Source organism: Apis cerana, linkage group LG8, assembly GCF_029169275.1.
Source record: "Apis cerana isolate GH-2021 linkage group LG8, AcerK_1.0, whole genome shotgun sequence".
In the NCBI taxonomy this organism is placed as follows: Eukaryota; Metazoa; Arthropoda; class Insecta; order Hymenoptera; family Apidae; genus Apis; species Apis cerana.
Window position 1 is genome coordinate 8,387,475 of NC_083859.1, and position 17,626 is coordinate 8,405,100.

Here is a 17,626-nt window from a genome sequence, read left to right on the forward strand (position 1 = left end):
GGAGGGGTGAGTCATTTGTACGTTGCAAAAGGGGATCGTAACTCGGAAAAGGTTGAAAAACACTGCAATATCGCGTTCCGCGATTAGTGTTGGGAATCGAAACTTCCAAGGATCTTCCGAGTATAATACGTATTTACTATATGTATATATATGAATAGAGCACATGTCCCCGTATACATGTAATATAGATAGTGATCGTATAATTCCCATCACTATAATGAACGCGGATTCAGATAAGGATTGGTGCATGCCCGAGCGATAGTACGCTTTAGGAGCAAATTACTCGATGGGTATACTCGATGGGTTTATTTAATCGATTGAAATCGTTTCGAAACATCCATCCATCCATGTTATCCCAAATGTCGAAATATATCTGAAAGTCGAAACGGAATATAAATAGACTCGGCATAATCGGTCTTTCACATTTAATAAGATTTTGCAAGTCCGTTTTTAACCGAATCTTCGAATAACCACGATCAATTTTGACTATTTGCCTGAGATTTGAAACAAATTTTTATTTTATTATTTAAAAAAGATTATTATAATTGGTGAGTTTGAAATAAAATAGAAGCTTATGAAAAATAAATCTTTCGATGTATTTTTTTATTTCTGAATTAGTACGAGATCATTTTTTTTAATTAAAGTATTTTTTAAAAACATCATTTATCAAAAACAATGGAAGAAATTATTTTAAGGATTATTACTTTAAAAACATAATTAATTCGCGTTAAAAATTTGTAAATTTACATTTTATGTTGAATATGATACTTTTTCAAGCTCTTCCAAATGATTTTTTTCTCTCAGTGATAAAATAAAGTTTCAAAAAATCAAATTGCCAAACAGTCAAAATTGAAAGAATTCGGTAAATTGCAGAATTACGAATCGATGGTATAATTCTATCAATTTCATAAAAATCGTACAGCATTATTGCTTCGAGTTTCCACAGAAGACAAAAAAAGAGGAAACGTTCTGACAAAATTCTACACACCAACTTTCGCATGCTAATTTTATTGTTTTAGTTGCTTGTGCAATGCGCTATGAATGTGCTGCCATCTACATACAAGATGCGGTGTTATTTCTCTTTCTAAGCTCAGAATGGCCAGAAACTTTGTAAGCATTTATAGCATATATCCATGGCAAAAGCGATAGTGGAAACTTGCGAGTTACGCGATGTCTGAAACTTCTCGATCTCAAATGCAAACAAACAATTCTTTTCTTTTTTCGGTATGAATTTCTAAGCAAAATAAATATATATATATTATACTTAAAACGTAATTTAAAAAGTGCTAGAATTCGCACTTATCCTTATCTGAATTCTTTTCTTATTAATCATCGCTTTAATCGTACGATAAAAGAACAAAATTGTAATATACATATATTGTACTTTCAATATCGTTCGTAGGCCGCAATTGCAAGGCTTCGCACGTGCGCAATGGTTAAAGAGCTTTCTGTATACGTAACACATGGGTGCTTATATGCACGCGTTATTCTTTCTCAAAAATAATATGTATTTGATGATTAATTTTAATTGATAAAAACGCGTGCATAGGTTGCTCGGTTCCATATACAGGGTTGGTTACCTTGGAACATAATCTATATTATTTTCGTTATTATTTAAAACTTTCTTTTGTCATAAAGAATACGATTTTCAAAAGATCTCAAAATAGTTTTTTTTTCTATATACTTATGATTTTCTCTTAAGATTTTTTTATTTGTTTTTTGAAAAAAATATTTATCAAGATAAATTTTGATACAAATAAATTGAAAATAATTTTATTAATTTTAAAAAAAAACATAGAAAAAATAAAATTATAAAATTCGAATAGAAATAATATTGAAAGTAATCTTAATAATTTTAAAAAAAAAGGATAAAGAAAAAATATATAAAAATTATAAATACATCGGATTACAGAAATTGTAGATATTATTTGTGATAAAAAAAAGTTTTCGATTTCATTAATATCGAAAATAACCGAAGTGGACATGTCACATGGTCCAGCCTATAGATTTGCGTAGAAAAGCGTGTATAAAAAAAAAAAAAAAAAGGAAGGTAAGTGTAAGGATGGGGAAGGAGAATTGACGATTAGGAGCTTATCGAAAGGTGTAACCAGCGCGTACCGCGGCGTGTGTTTGCAGCATTAGTGGTCGTGGAATAGATCCAATGGGCTCGTGTAATCTTGTTATTTTCTAGTGATGCATTTATTCAAGCTCAACAACTAGCCCGACGGACTAGTGAGGACGGAGTGCAACACCGGCCACCACAGCAGCCGCCGCCGCCGCCGCCACCGCCGCCACCTGCAATGACTGGTAGCACGGTGCAGTTGCTGCAATTGCATCATTCTCAACGAGAACATCGTCAACAACCACAGCAACAGCATCATTGCCACCATCACGCGCAGCAGTCGCAGCCTCAGCAGCAGCAGCAGCCGCAGCCGTCGTCACAACAGCAACATCAACGTCAACAACAACAACAACAACAGCAGCAGCAGCAACAACAACAACAACAACAACAACAACAACAACACCAACTGCCGGTGGAACAACTGCCAATACAGCAGCGCGGCTATTATCCATCCCCACCCTACACTGATAACGGTCTCGAAAACGACGAGACTGAAAATGCTCAATCCCACCAACAACAAAAGCTCCCCGACGTTCGTGGAATCGATGTTAATCACTTGCCTAATATTAACAAATGCCCACTAGACGATAATTTTAGTCTAGATTGTAACATAAATAATGGTTCCCCTAAAGAATTAAATACCAACAACACTAGTGATAACGAAAATACTGCCCTACTGCCCCCTTCGCATTTTCCTGAGTACAAGCATTGATAATTATTAATCGATGACAGATAGTGTCCATAAAACATAGTGGTGTGATTTAATCTTGAACTCGCATTTTATACTGAATAGTGTAAATAACGATAAACTATTGATCGCAACATCAACAACAACAAAAACAACGTCAAACAGGTATTAAATTATATGAATTAAAATAATCTATATGAAATGTTTATTAATAAACATTAGTAAAGCGATTTACTCGAAGAAACATGTTGCTATTATTCAATATATCCTCTTCCTAAAATTTTGAACAATTTTTATTTCAATTATTTGAAATGAAAATTTTGATTTCTTATTTGCGTATTATCTAAAAAAATATGAAAATTATTTGAAAAGAATACATATTATGTTTAGAATTTAATATATCTAATATCAAATGTATCTATTTTAAATTGAAATTTATTTTCGATAAATTGATAAATCTTTCTTCTTTTATCTTAAATTTTATTATTTTATTTAGTAAAAATATTTATATGTATAAAAAAGTATAAGATATATAAAACTTCTTCATTCTTATTCTTAACAATCTTCATTCCTATTTTATTTTTTCTTTAGAATTAAAAAAATCCAAATTCCTTCAAAAATATATAATTTACATAAAAGTAAAAAATAAATAGATACTTATCGATTATAACTTATCGTTCCATCATTCTTATTTACGATTTTCTTACAAACTATGAAACTGCAGATTTTTACAATCAAAATTTTAATTTAAATAAAATTTTCCAGAAATTTCACTTTCGTTGAGCAGTATTCGCGAACATGCTGACTCCATATATAAAACTTTCAAATCTTCGATATTCCATTCGATATTCCATTCGAGAATCGCAGATCTTCGATTTAAGTAACCAACTTCAGTCTTTTCTATAATTCGATTTCTCTATATATCGATTATGATATAAGTTTTAAATTTTATATTAATTTATGTAATGTTAACAAAATTACTTTCATTAATAAAAATAATAATAATAATAACATATTTTTAATTCAATCCTTAAATATGATACCAACGGAACAGAAATGAAAATTATATTCTTGTTATCTTATTTATAAATATATTATTTATTAGAGCTTTATTATTTTGTATAAAATTTTAAAAAATTATTGATAGTCTTTATTATACTTTTATTCATTAACAATCTTTAATGACAAAAATAAATTCTTTAATAATGAAAGCCTTCTCCGCCAATAAATCTGAAGTCAGTCAGATGCAAGATATGTATATAGTTATGTAGGTGCAATATTAACGGTGTTCAACTTGATTAGTTAGTAGCACTAGTAGATACTTTCTCGGATTACATGGTAGCAGAGGATAGTTTCAGTTGGAATCGTGGTTACCGATCTTTGTTTCTTTAAGCATAGATTGGAATTCGAGAACAGTGTGGTCGATACTCAGTGCAATAAAGAGAATAGTTGATAAATTTGATCGATGTTATATGCACTTCCAACGAAAACAACAAAACATGCCACCGATACGTTTGTGAATTGACTGCACGATTCATGCAGATTCGTCGTTTAGTTATTAAAGATGTGCGTCACAAAAGTTTGAGCCTCATCGTACGATGCAGTCCATTTATTGGACCGGGAGATTGCTGTCTCGGGCGATATGGAATGGCATATCAAATTATACAGCATGCGCCGATCCCAATGTGAATAAACGTCGCGAAGCATCTTTCATTTCGGCTGTGTGTGGTTTTCCAAAAGATTTTGCACGAGGACGTATACGTAAGGGACAATTCGGTGATGATGCATGGTTTAGTGCCAAATTCAAAACTGTCGAAGTAATAGGTAATATTAATTTGCTCAAACTATCAAGAAATAATCAAGTTCATCATTATATTATATTTACATATAACTGATTTCGTGAGATTCGTATAAATTTTGGATTATACATTTTTATTTCATCAATGACAATTTTCTATTAAAAACAATTTTATATTATTAATTAATAATAATATATGTATACACATTTAAATCTAGTGTTTGATAATTCTAAGAGTTTGACAGTTCTTTGGATCTTTTAGGTGTAGCAGATGGTGTAGGTGGATGGAGGCATTATGGAATCGATCCAGGAGAATTTTCTAGTTTTTTAATGAGAACTTGTGAAAGACTGGTCTCTATGGGCAGGTTCACACCTTCTGAACCAGCTGGTTTATTAGCACGTAGTTACTATGAATTATTAGAAAATAAACAACCCATATTAGGTATTAACTATATATATGTAACTTATATTTTATAATCTTTTCTAACATTTTACATAAACTTTATATTTAAAAAAAAAATAAAAATTCATTAATGCAGTTGTATGATAATATTCTAGGTAGCAGTACTGCATGTGTCATAGTTCTCAATAAAGAGACAAGTAGCATTTATGCAGCTAATATAGGTGATAGTGGTTTTGTAGTTGTAAGAAAAGGAGAAGTAGTTCATCGTTCTTCAGAACAACAACACTACTTTAATACTCCATTTCAATTGTCTCTTCCACCTCCAGGACATTCTGGTCTGGTGCTTAGTGACAGGTATTATATAAAAATATATTGCAAATTTATATTTAATACAGTATTTTCTTAATGTACCTTTATATTTGTTTTATATCTAGTCCAGAATCTGCAGATACTTCAAGTTTTGGAGTTGAAGATGGTGATGTAATTCTTTTAGCAACAGATGGGGTATTTGATAATGTGCCTGATCAATTACTTATTACTGAAATGCGTAAAGTTCAAGGAGAAAGAGATCCTACTAAGATACAAGGAGTTGCCAATTCGATAGCTTGGATGGCTCGTAGTTTAGCTTTTGATGGCGCATTTATGTCTCCATTTGCTCAAAGTGCTAGAGAGAATGGAATTGATACTATAGGTATGTAATTATATTTTTTAACTATTATATAAAATTATTTCAGAATTAATATCAAGTACATATTTATGGTGTACATAAATTTTAATAAAAAATATAATCAATTTATTCATATGATACATTTCACAATTTTTTATATCTTATGTATGTATGTATCTCTTTTACTTTGGTAATAATTTTATAGTAATTTTTTTTCTCTATTCTTTTTTTAACTAATTTCTAATTCTTATATCTAGAATAAAAAATTTGTACAAATATGTTGTTTTTCCTTTCCCTTTTTTTTTCTTCCTAATTTTTCTAAACAAACAAGTAGCTATCTCTCAATTGAAATAAACCTATAATGAAACAAATCTTATTTAATTTTATTTCAATAATTTTTTAAACAAAGATACTTCTGTTGTTTATTTTAGAATAATCGAGACTAATTCAAAGATTAGTGTCTACATACACAATGTCTCTTATATTTTTTAGGTGGTAAACCAGATGACATTACAGTGCTTTTAGCAACGGTGGCAATATAATAAAGTATGTACAATAGAGTCTTGATCATTGTATTATAGTCCATGTCATTGCGTATATGTAACTAGTTATACATCATTATATCCCGTTATGATAATCATTTATTATTTAAATCTAAATAAATGGTTTTGTAAATCACCTTCCACTTCAGTTAGTCTTTTCTATATCCACCATAAAAGAAAGTTGCTTTAAAAAAAAATATTAATAATTAAATTTTTTTTGACTAGCAAAAATTTGTATATAAATATACAGATTTGTTTAAATATATATAAACAAATAATTACAAAAATTTTGTAATTTTTTACTGATAATAATAATACATATGGCACATAATAATGAAACGCTGTAATGTATCATAAATAAAAACTAGTTATTATTTTGTAGGATTAAAAATATTCAAAAAATTATAATAAATTTCAAATGAATCATGTAAAAATAAATGTATTCAAAGTTTAATTAAAATTAAATGCATTCAACCACTTATAAGCCACTATATATAGACTAATTTATATAATAATAATTTCAAACTAAATTGAACCATTTTATTTAATCGTAATGGTCATATAAATAACATTTTTACCTAATATTTACAAAAGAGCTATTATCTAGTTAAATTTTGAAGGCTTTCATTGCCTGAATTCTTGCAGTTAAAATTGTTAATCTTCAGTGTATTAACTGCGTTTTTTTTTGGAATATATGAAAACTATTACCAAAAACTTATATAAGTTATATTTTACAAAGAATGACATCAATTTTATCAATATATATCGTGCCGATTTTCCAAAAAGATGCAAATTACACTCAAAAATCTCTCACAGTTTTAACTACTATCTAGTAAGTCATACATAATCGTTCAAGTGGAAATTCTTTATAACACTTTGGCTTTTTGCCGATGTACAATTTGTCACAATAAATTTGACAAATTTGTTTTATATTAGAATGCAATTTGATAGATAATATGAATACATCACAGTGTAACATATAACATGACATATCAAACTAAGCAATTAATAATAATTATTATTTTACTATAAAAAAAAAATACATTCATCTACAAACTATGTAGTCTAATATTTTATAATTTATTAATATCTTTTTCACTCATACTCATAAAGAAAAAAAATACCGTTTCGTGCTTAAATCTTCTGCGATTATGATTATGAAATAATATAATATACTGTATATCTTGTAACATTATTTTTAAAATGCCCTTAAAAAAAACTGTGATGTATCCTATTATTTACAATATTATATATTCTCTAATAGAAATGGTATAAAATGTATTATTATATAATTAAAAAAGATCAGGGATTATTTATAATAGGAGAATAAATAAAAGTATTTACATCATACGATTATGTAAGATTTTTACAATAGAATCTTTTAGAATCAGGGGTTTCAATTTTATGCTTCTGTAACAGTAAAAATAGTATTATATATTTTATTATATGAGTTTTTTTTTTCTTTTTGTTTAACCAAATATTACGCAGCAAGGATATAGAAATTGTAATTTTCTATGTTTAGTTAAAATTTTACATTATATCAGGCACAAGATTGTAGTAAAAATTTATATTGTTTAAAATATAATTGCGAAAACAGTATTTTAACAAATCTCATGACAAATAAAATATTTACTAGAATGAATTGTAAAAGAAAACATAGATTAAGACTTATAAATAAGAAATATAATTTTATTTTAAAGGTATTTTTAATTTTGTACTATATAGTTATTTTGAAAATTATAATATATTTGTTACAATCTATTTTAATAAATAGAAGAATATATTTTAAAATATTTCATTTTTAATAAATGTGTTATGAATATGAAACTCTTTCGTATTCTCGGAAAATCGTGAGCATTATAAATGTATCACAATAGTCGATTATCTGAGAAATACTGTTTTCATTAATATGTATTACTTGCATAATATATTTTGAAATAGATACAACTATTACATTTAATACAGAAATTTTTCTCTGAAAAATTGTAACCCCTGTAAAAAATTAGAAGTCTTATCTTTGTTATAAGTTTCTCATTACATTTTACATAATATCAAGGCTGCAAATATTTAGTTTTTTTTTGTTAGTAATTTGAAAAATCAAGGAACAATGTTGCATATATAGCAATATAAAAGTTTACTTGATATGCCAATTGGTAAAAGATGATTTGGAAGCAGAACCTTGACTTTAGAATCATTGCATATTGGCTTCTTGACCCCAATTAAATCCACCAGGACGATCTTCAGGAGGTGGAGTATAATCTGGATCTTCTGGATGTGCGTCAAATAAAGTTTTTCTGTAAACAAATAATAAATCATAATTATTGCATATATAATTATTGCGACATATAAATCTAAAATTATTTTGTTCCATTAACTTACAATATTTGTGGAGTTTTAAGAACACGAAAACCTCCTCGTAAACGTGGAAATACATCTTCTGCAAAATAATACATGTGTCCCACAGCCATCCCAACTAAATCTACCCAAATTGTATTACCAAGAAGTACAGAAAACCCAAGGAGCACCCATGGTAAATATGGTGCCTATTAATAAAATATATTTAAAAATAATTTATTTTTTCCAAGAGAGTTTAAAGAGAAAAAGTTAGAAACTTACTTGAAAATTTAAAAGTCCAAAAAAGTTTAATCTAACAAATGGATTTCTTCGGGACCAAACATAAACCAACATAATTGTAAGTGCATGGCCCAGAAATAACAAATTAACAAAAAATGCAAATGTCTATAATATGCTTAGGAAAATTATATATATATTTATTTTATATTTATTTAAGAAATAAACTTATTATAAAAAAATTAATATGATACATTAAAAGGATACAATCATACATATACCTCCAAAAATGAACATCATTACAAAATCAGCTGTTCTTCTACGAAATGATCCTTCCTCTAACATTCGACAATATCGATAAGTAAAGATCATATTGAAAAGAAAATTGAAACCCATATTTCCAAGAAATAAAAATGTAGTGATTAATCTCCATAACTGAAAAAATATTTAATTATTATTATAAATAATCTAAAAAGATAAGACTAAATGTCTAAATGTCTAAAGATTAACAATTGAGATTGATTTTTGTTTACCTGATACTGTTCAATGATTAATGTGGGATTAAAATACAACCGAAATGGTGATACCAAATCTAGTTGCTAAAATAGAGAAATGAAATTTAATAATTAAATTTTCAAAATCCTACATATATAAATAAAAAATTATAAGAGAAATATTTTACAAACCACAGCAAGAGTCGTGATGACACAAGCTGTTGTATAAGCTCGTGTCACCACAGGTATTTGCATGTACTCTTGCCGGAAAGTTTGATAGGCCATTGGTGTATTATTACGATCTTCTGTACACCTAAAGACCAATTTTTTTTCTAGACTCTCCACCTTTATAATCTATCATCACATGTTGTTCATTACTATGCGTTATCTAAATTTAATAATTACCCACATCACGACAAATTTGTTATGTTCAGTTTCGTACACGTAATACGTGAAATTAGTTATGATCGAATAACATGAATCTCGATTTTATATACTTATCGATAGTGATTTCGTGGCCTTTTCGCATTCGCGAAAATATAACAATTATATTATGTTTAATTTCAAATATTAAAAATTAATTATTAAATTTCAAAAAAATTGAAAAGATAGATATTTATATTTATTATATATTTTTATTATTAATAGCAAAAAAGTTTTATAAATGTAAGATTTTTTGTTAATTTATATAATTTAATTATACAATAATTTTTTAATCACGTGACACTTCTTAAAAATTTATTCGTAAATATATACTTTAATATTTATTACATTATAACTTTTTATTATTTAATAAAATAAAATATATATTTAATTAAACAAAACACTGCCCTCTATAAATCTTTAAAGTAAACAAGAAAAAAAATTTCTAAAATTATACATTTTAAGAATAGAAGTACTATCTAAAGTTGAACTTGAACAAGTAAAACCAATTACCAAATTATAATATTGAAAAATCTAAATTCTTAATTTCTAATGCTGATTTTTAATTTTTTTAGAATTAAAGATTTAAGAAAATAAAGAAAACCAAATCTTTGAAACATTTTTATTTTTTATTTTTAGCAACACACATGCATGCTAAAATATTTAATTGTATTGAATATTTTTTTTTTTCTATTCTTTATATTTTTATATATTTGAAGGTTATAATTTAATTCGATTGCATGAAACACTATAATTATATATCAATTTTATTATGATTATTTATAATTATATATCAATTTTATTATGATTTGTATATTATAAATTTTACATATATATATTTTATATTTCTTTTTATAATGAAAAAGTCTCATATCTTTATCACATATGAATAGTCAATTATTATTTTATGATTTTTAAATATTTATTTTTTTAATGAATGTATAAACATATGTATAAACATAATGTATAAACAATGTATAAACAATATAATTTAAGAGATATAATTTAATCATAGAAGTAATTTATATATAAATTTTAATATAAAATCGACTTTATATATAAATTATATATTTTCAATATATGTTTAAACATTCTTTTATTACAACTATTATAAAAATAATTATTATTTGTATAATAATAATAATCTATTATTATTAATCAAGAAATTCATCTTCTTTATTTTTAGTTTTGTGAATAATATTAGAGAATTTTTTTAATTTTGCTACAAAAAATCCATCCATATTATGTAAATGAGGATAAAATCGTTTAGTTAATTTTAATGAAGGATGAAATCTAAATTGTCTATAACTTGTAAAGCCTTCAGCACCAAATTCTAATCCAGTTGATATTAATTTAACATCACGTTTTTTAAGTGCATAATCGATAACCCATTCGTTTTCTTCTGGAAGAATTGAACATGTTGAATAAACAATAATTCCACCAGATTCCGAACGTGCATTAGCACAATCTATAGCTGCTAAAAGTAATTCTCTTTGTAATGTACAACAACGTTGTATATCAATTTCGTCTTTATTTGTTTTAACACTTGGATCTTTTGAAACAACACCAGTACCAGTACAAGGTGCATCCAATAATACTCTATCAAAATTTTTAATTACCTGAAAATTATATATTTTAATCAATATGCTATCATATATTTTTAATGTATGAGTTATTTATAATTTATACATAATTGATGCTTACTGAGGGTAATTTTCGTCCATCGTAAGTGCAAACTACAGAATTTGTAATACCAAGTCTGTGAAAATTGCCAACAACTGCTTTTATCCTTTCTTCGTTTACATCATTTGAAAAAAGTACACCTGTATTCTTCATAAGTGCTGCTATGTGTGATGATTTTCCTCCTGGTGCAGCACACATATCAAGAATCTTTTCATTTTCTTTAGGATCTAAAGCCATAACAGGTAAAAAACTAGATGCACCTTGAAGAATATAATGTCCTGCTAGGTATTCTGGTGTTGCACCCATAGGAACTTGCGATGAATAGACTACTAATCCAACTTTTGTCCATTTACCAATGGGATCTAAATTGACTCCTCTATTAATCAAAGCCTGAAATTTTAATATTGTAATAGATTAAAGGATACTTAAAATACTTATTACATATTTTATTAAATAAATACTTCGGCTAAATCACGACGACGCGTTTTCAATATATTTGTTCGTATCGTCATTGGTCTTTGAACTTCACTTGCTTCCAAAAATTCTAATAATTCATCTAATGAAAATATTTGCATCAATTTCTCCATTAAGAAATTGTTATAACTGTAGTATGTACATAAATCTCGTCTAAGAAGATTCATATATTCAGAACGTGATCTTAAAAAGAAAAATGAAAAATATATTTAAAATTTCTTAAAATTTTTTTATAAAACAAAATTTTCATAAAATTTTTCAATTCTATTACAGATATACCTGTTTATATCACGTAATCTTTTAAAATCAGATAATATCATAACAATATCTTTTATACGTTGTTGCACATCTTTTAGATTAGTTATATCTGCAAGTTCTTCTTCAGAAGGAAAAGTAAAGACACATTGTTGTAAGGTCATATCATACATCTCTTGTTCTGCCAATTTTCTATTAAAAAAAAAATAAATTAAAATTTAAATATTAGATATTTAAAAAAATTTTAATACTTACTGTTCTTTTTCTTGTTTCTTTTTTAATTTTTTATTTGCCTTCTCAATAGGAAGTAAATCATCATCATCATCATCATCATCATCATCATCATCATCATCATCATCATCATCATCATCATCATCATTATAACTATCAATATTCTCTTCTTCATTTTGATCACTATCATCATCTTCATCATCTTCTTTATAATTTTCAATAGCATCATATTCATCTTCTGTATCACTATCAAGTAATTTTTTTTTTGTAGATTTATCTTTTTTATCTTTCAATATTTCTTCATTATTAGATATATTATCATTATCAAATTGTATTTGATCATCTTCATTATTTGAATTATCATTTGTAAGCATTTCTTTTTTAAAAGATTTTTTTTTCTTTATTTTCTTTAATTGTTTTATGTTATCATGATCAAACTGCATTTGATCATCTTCATCATTTAAATTGTTATTTGTAAGTAGTTTTTTCTTAAGAGATTTCTTTTTTTTAATATTTTTTAATTGTTTTATGTTATCATTGTCAAACTGCATTTGATTATCTTCTTTATTTGAATTACCATTTATAAGTAACTCTTTTTTAAGAGATTTCTTTTTTTTTATTTCTAATTGCTTTATATTTTCATTATTAAATTGCATTTGATCATCTTTATCATTTGAATTGCCATTTGTAAACAGTTTATCTTTAAAAGATTTCTTTTTTTTTATTTTTATTAATTGTTGTGTGTTATTTTTGATATTCTAATAAAAAATATAATAAAAAGATATATAATAAGTTTAATAATATTATATAAATATATATTGCATAAAATCCTTAAATACTAAAAGAGAAAAAAACTTACATTTTCATCAATAATGTTTTTTAGTTTCTCATTTTTCTTTTTTTGTAATTCCTTTAATTTTTCTTTTATATTTTGTTTTTTTAATAATCTTTTTCTTGCACGTTGCTTTTGTCTATGACTTAATTTTTGTTCTTCTTTCACTAAAGATAATAATTGTATAATATATTTTCTTTTTTTTTGTTTTTAGATAGAATAATAAATGCATTTGTAATTGACTAGTATATATTAATAAATTTATAATTTTCCATACCTAATACTCCTTTTGGAAATATTGGATCTCCTTGTTTTTTTGCTTTTCTTCCACGACCACTTGAAACATTTGTTTCATCAAATTTTGCTTTTCGTCCCATTTTAATATATTTTGTACAACAATTGTTAATAAAAAAAGTTAATGTTTTTATTAAGCTAAATATAATTATATATAAGCTATAAGCTAAATTTATATTATAAAATGAATGTAAATCATTAATTTTTACATTTTTTGATATAACATTATTACATTTAAATAAAAAAAATTGTAATTATAAATTAAAAAGTGCTCAAATTGTTTCAAAATGAACACGTGAGTTATAACCTAACTTTTTTATTTATTACCCAAATATTACTAACGAATATTTAAATATAGCCAACTTGAAAAATTGTAAGGCACTCAAATATAAAATTAAAAAATATTATTGTATAATTATAAAATTGTAAAATTAAAATACTATTTTTAAATTATAAATAATATACTTTATTTAAATTAAAAATATATTTCATTTAATTAATTCCAAATAAATAAATATCGATTATTGAATATAAGGAAGCAATGTTGATTTATTGAATAAAATAACTATATTTTGAGAAAAATTTTTATTATATTAAATGTTCCTATATTTCTAAGAAAGTATTCAGAAATACACATGCTTATGAAGGATGTTTGATTCATCATAAAAATTATAATTATAATTATTATAATTATATTTAAAAAAATATATATTTTGAAATAAAATGGGCATTACAAAACAAGAAGTACATCGACCTGGTGCATTTAAGCAAATTAATAAATCACACAAAACTGGTAGACATCGTAGTAAAGGTTCAATTAATAGTGAGGTTAAAGGTAAAACTCTTTATAATATATCTAATTTATCTATCTATAAATATTATAATATTTATATTTTTTAATTTATTATATTTATTATAGGAAAAATTGGAGTAAAAATTTTATCAAAACATGTTACTAAAAATCTTGGAAAAGAAGCCCGAAGACATCAATCTTCACAAATTAGAAAGAAAAAGAGAGAAGAAGTATTGCAACAAAAAAGAAATTTAAGTGGATTACATAGTGCACCTATTCTTGTATGTATTATTCCATTACAAGAAGATTTAAATATTGATAATATATTATCAATAATAACAAAAGCAGATGAGTCTGCAAATGTAACTAATAGTCCATGTGGAACAATACATTTAAGGTATAATACTATATTATTATTATTATAATAAAAATATAAATGATATTGATATATTATATACTAATGAATTATTAATTGAAATTAATCTTTTATAACAGTATACCTAGGTTTAAACAACGTTTTTCTTTTGTTGTTCCACCTATTGGTAATTTGTTTGCTACATTAGATATAGCAAAAATATCTACAACTGTTCTTTTTGTTGCATCTGTTATAAATCAGTGTGACAATAATCCTAGAATTGAAATTCTTGATAATTGGGGAAAAGAAATTATTATGGCTTGTATTGCTCAAGGTTTAAGTACCTCTGTAATAGCACTTACAAATATTGAAAATCTTCACGTAAAGGTATTATATTTCCATCATTTATTTTTATATTTTTAACAAATATACATTATTTATTTCATAAATTTTATTGTAGAAACGTCAAGATTTTAAAAATCATGTTCAACTTGAAATTTCTAAATGGCTTCCAGAAGAAAAAGTTTTTCAATTAGATACACCTACTGATGCTTTTAATGTTTTACGACGTGTTGGTACTCAAAAACAAAGAACTATATCTTATCGAAATAAAAGAGCACATTTATTAGCAGAAGAAATAAAATTTAAATGTAATGAAGTACGTATTTTATATAATTTATTTATATATATTGCATTATTATATATATTCAGATTCATGTTTAAATTTGATTTTAATTTAGGATTCTACAGAGCTTGGAACTCTTATGATCTCAGGATATCTTAGAAATATACCATTATCAGTTAATAGTTTAATACATATTCCAGAATTTGGAGACTTTCAAATGTCTCAGATAGATGCTTCTGAAGATCCATATCCAATGGAAAAAAAATTAAGAAAACATTCTAATGCAATGGATGATGAACCATCTACTCGATTTCTTGAACATGCAGATCCAAAAAAACAAGTATAAATCAGAATGAAAATATAATTTTTCAATATTAATTGTTAAATGTTCACTTTTTTAGGAGTCTCTTGAATCTGAAAATATACCTGATCCTATGGATGCTGAACAAACTTGGCCAACAGAAGAGGAATTAGCTCAAGCTAAAGCTAATCAAAAAAGAAAAATTTTAAAAAAAGTTCCAAAAGGAACTTCTGAATATCAAGCAGCTTGGATTCCTGATGAAGATGGAGGTATTTAAAATTTTATATATACATTTTTAAAAATAAAAAATTTCATTGCATAGTATATAATTTCTATAAAATTGTAATTTTATAGAAGAATTGAGTGAATACTCAACTGATGAATCAGAAGATAAAATGTCTATTGATGAAGCAAAATCTCAAGATAGTGAAGTTGAAGCAGAAGAAGATGAAGAAGAATTTGAAACTATTACCATATCTGAAGTACCTGATGAACGTTACGATCAGAATATTGATATGACAGAAGAAAAAGAAACAATGGAAAAATTAAAACGTACATTTAACAAATATATATATATATATATATATTAAAAATTAATCAAAAAAATTTTATTTATTAATATCGATTAACTATTTATATTACTTTATTTCATTTTCAGATGCAAAATTAGATGCACAATTTCCTGATGAAATAGATACACCTCAAAATATATTAGCAAAAGAAAGATTTCAAAAATATCGTGGACTTGAATCATTTAGAACAAGTCCGTGGGATCCGAAAGAAAATCTTCCTGCTGATTATGCTAGAATATTTCAATTTGAAAATTTTGATCGAACTCGAAAACGTATATACAAAGAATCTCAAGAAATAGAGGGTGCAATGGTAAATTTATGATAATTTTAATTAATTAAGAACTTAATAAATTTATTAACTTTAAATCATATAAATATTTTCCTTTAGCCTGGTTGGTATATCACAATTCACGTTAAAAATGTAAGGCAAGATCTTTTTATCACTTTTTGCGCTTTAGAAAGTCATCCATTAATTGTATTTAGTTTATTACCGAATGAGCATAAAATGTCTGTATTAAATGTAGTATTGAAACATACCAATATTAGTCCACAACCAATAAAATCTAAAGAAAAATTAATATTTCAATGTGGATTTAGAAGATTTACTGCTTCTCCAATATTTAGTCAACATACTAATGGAAACAAACATAAAGTATGTATCGTATAAAATACATTTTTAAAATATTTTATTAGCAAATATAAATAAAAATTTTTTTTTAGTACGAGCGATATTTTCGACCAGAAAGTACTGTTGTAGCAAGCATGTATGCTCCAATTACATTTCCACCATGTCCAGTTTTATGTTATATTCAAAAATTGAATAAATCATTGGTAAGAATATAAACGTATTATAGATAGATTGATATTGGATTATAAATTATTTTTATTTTTATATTATAAAAACACGATTTTTATAGGAATTAATTGCAACTGGAAGTGTATTATCTGCAAATCCAGATAGAATAGTAATAAAACGAGTAGTTCTTAGTGGTCATCCATACAAGGTACATAAGCGATCAGCAGTTATAAGATTCATGTTTTTTCATCGAGAAGATATAAATTGGTTTAAACCAGTTGAATTACGAACAAAATATGGTCGTAGAGGACATATAAAAGAACCATTAGGTAAATAATTTTTAATTATTTCTTAATTCATTTAAATTAATTCATTTAAAACAAATAATTTATTATTTTTATCTTTAGGTACTCATGGTCATATGAAATGTGTATTTAATGGTCAACTAAAATCTCAAGACACAATTTTAATGAATTTATATAAAAGAGTATTTCCAAAATGGACATATGAACCTTTATTAGTAACACAGTTACAACATCAGAATAAAAATATGAGTGTAGAATAAAATCTATTAATTAAAGTATTAAAATGTACATATATACATTAAATAAAATTTATATATATATATATATATATATGAGTTTTAAAAAATATATTTTATTAAAATTATATGCACATTTTCTTTTAATATTATAAATAAATTTTAA

General features: G+C 25.4%; 5 protein-coding genes across 45 annotated transcripts in view; 3 read left to right on the forward strand and 2 right to left on the reverse strand.

Annotated features, from left to right (window-relative positions):
• The window catches only part of LOC107996428 (disintegrin and metalloproteinase domain-containing protein 11), a 78,472-nt gene extending 75,418 nt beyond the window's left edge, over nt 1-3,054 (forward strand). For 26 of the 41 annotated variants that reach the window (XM_062078640.1, XM_062078644.1, XM_062078663.1 and 23 more), the window contains one exon: nt 2,192-3,054. In XM_062078640.1, the coding sequence (XP_061934624.1) occupies nt 2,192-2,834 (643 nt within the window). In that variant the 3' untranslated portion in view covers nt 2,835-3,054. The remainder of the gene's footprint in view (nt 1-2,191) is intronic. The other 15 variants (XM_062078679.1, XM_062078668.1, XM_062078680.1 and 12 more) reach the window with 1 other exon arrangement.
• A 653-nt stretch (nt 3,055-3,707) lies between these two features.
• LOC107996479 (protein phosphatase PTC7 homolog) lies at nt 3,708-6,704 on the forward strand. The gene is made up of 5 exons (XM_017054547.3): nt 3,708-4,634; nt 4,871-5,050; nt 5,167-5,365; nt 5,446-5,702; nt 6,171-6,704. Exons 1-5 carry the CDS (start codon nt 4,409-4,411, stop codon nt 6,218-6,220), a joined length of 912 nt encoding a protein of 303 aa, XP_016910036.1. The 5' UTR covers nt 3,708-4,408; the 3' UTR covers nt 6,221-6,704.
• LOC107996480 (derlin-2) lies at nt 6,644-10,104 on the reverse strand. The gene is made up of 6 exons (XM_017054548.3): nt 9,478-10,104; nt 9,325-9,390; nt 9,059-9,226; nt 8,837-8,959; nt 8,600-8,763; nt 6,644-8,514 (listed from the first exon to the last, which is right to left on the reverse strand). Exons 1-6 carry the CDS (start codon nt 9,568-9,570, stop codon nt 8,412-8,414), a joined length of 717 nt encoding a protein of 238 aa, XP_016910037.1. The 5' UTR covers nt 9,571-10,104; the 3' UTR covers nt 6,644-8,411.
• A 212-nt stretch (nt 10,105-10,316) lies between these two features.
• Nucleotides 10,317-13,811, reverse strand: LOC107996469 (uncharacterized). The gene is made up of 7 exons (XM_017054525.3): nt 13,461-13,811; nt 13,211-13,350; nt 12,376-13,109; nt 12,145-12,312; nt 11,853-12,048; nt 11,413-11,781; nt 10,317-11,327 (listed from the first exon to the last, which is right to left on the reverse strand). The coding sequence occupies exons 1-7, from the start codon at nt 13,558-13,560 to the stop codon at nt 10,863-10,865; spliced, it is 2,172 nt and encodes a 723-aa protein (XP_016910014.2). The 5' UTR covers nt 13,561-13,811; the 3' UTR covers nt 10,317-10,862.
• A 275-nt stretch (nt 13,812-14,086) lies between these two features.
• LOC107996465 (pre-rRNA-processing protein TSR1 homolog) lies at nt 14,087-17,588 on the forward strand. The gene is made up of 12 exons (XM_017054518.3): nt 14,087-14,312; nt 14,397-14,667; nt 14,766-15,012; nt 15,086-15,283; nt 15,366-15,590; nt 15,652-15,820; nt 15,906-16,103; nt 16,210-16,433; nt 16,512-16,775; nt 16,844-16,954; nt 17,041-17,248; nt 17,327-17,588. Exons 1-12 carry the CDS (start codon nt 14,201-14,203, stop codon nt 17,482-17,484), a joined length of 2,385 nt encoding a protein of 794 aa, XP_016910007.1. The 5' UTR covers nt 14,087-14,200; the 3' UTR covers nt 17,485-17,588.
• The last annotated feature ends 38 nt before the right edge of the window (nt 17,589-17,626 follow it).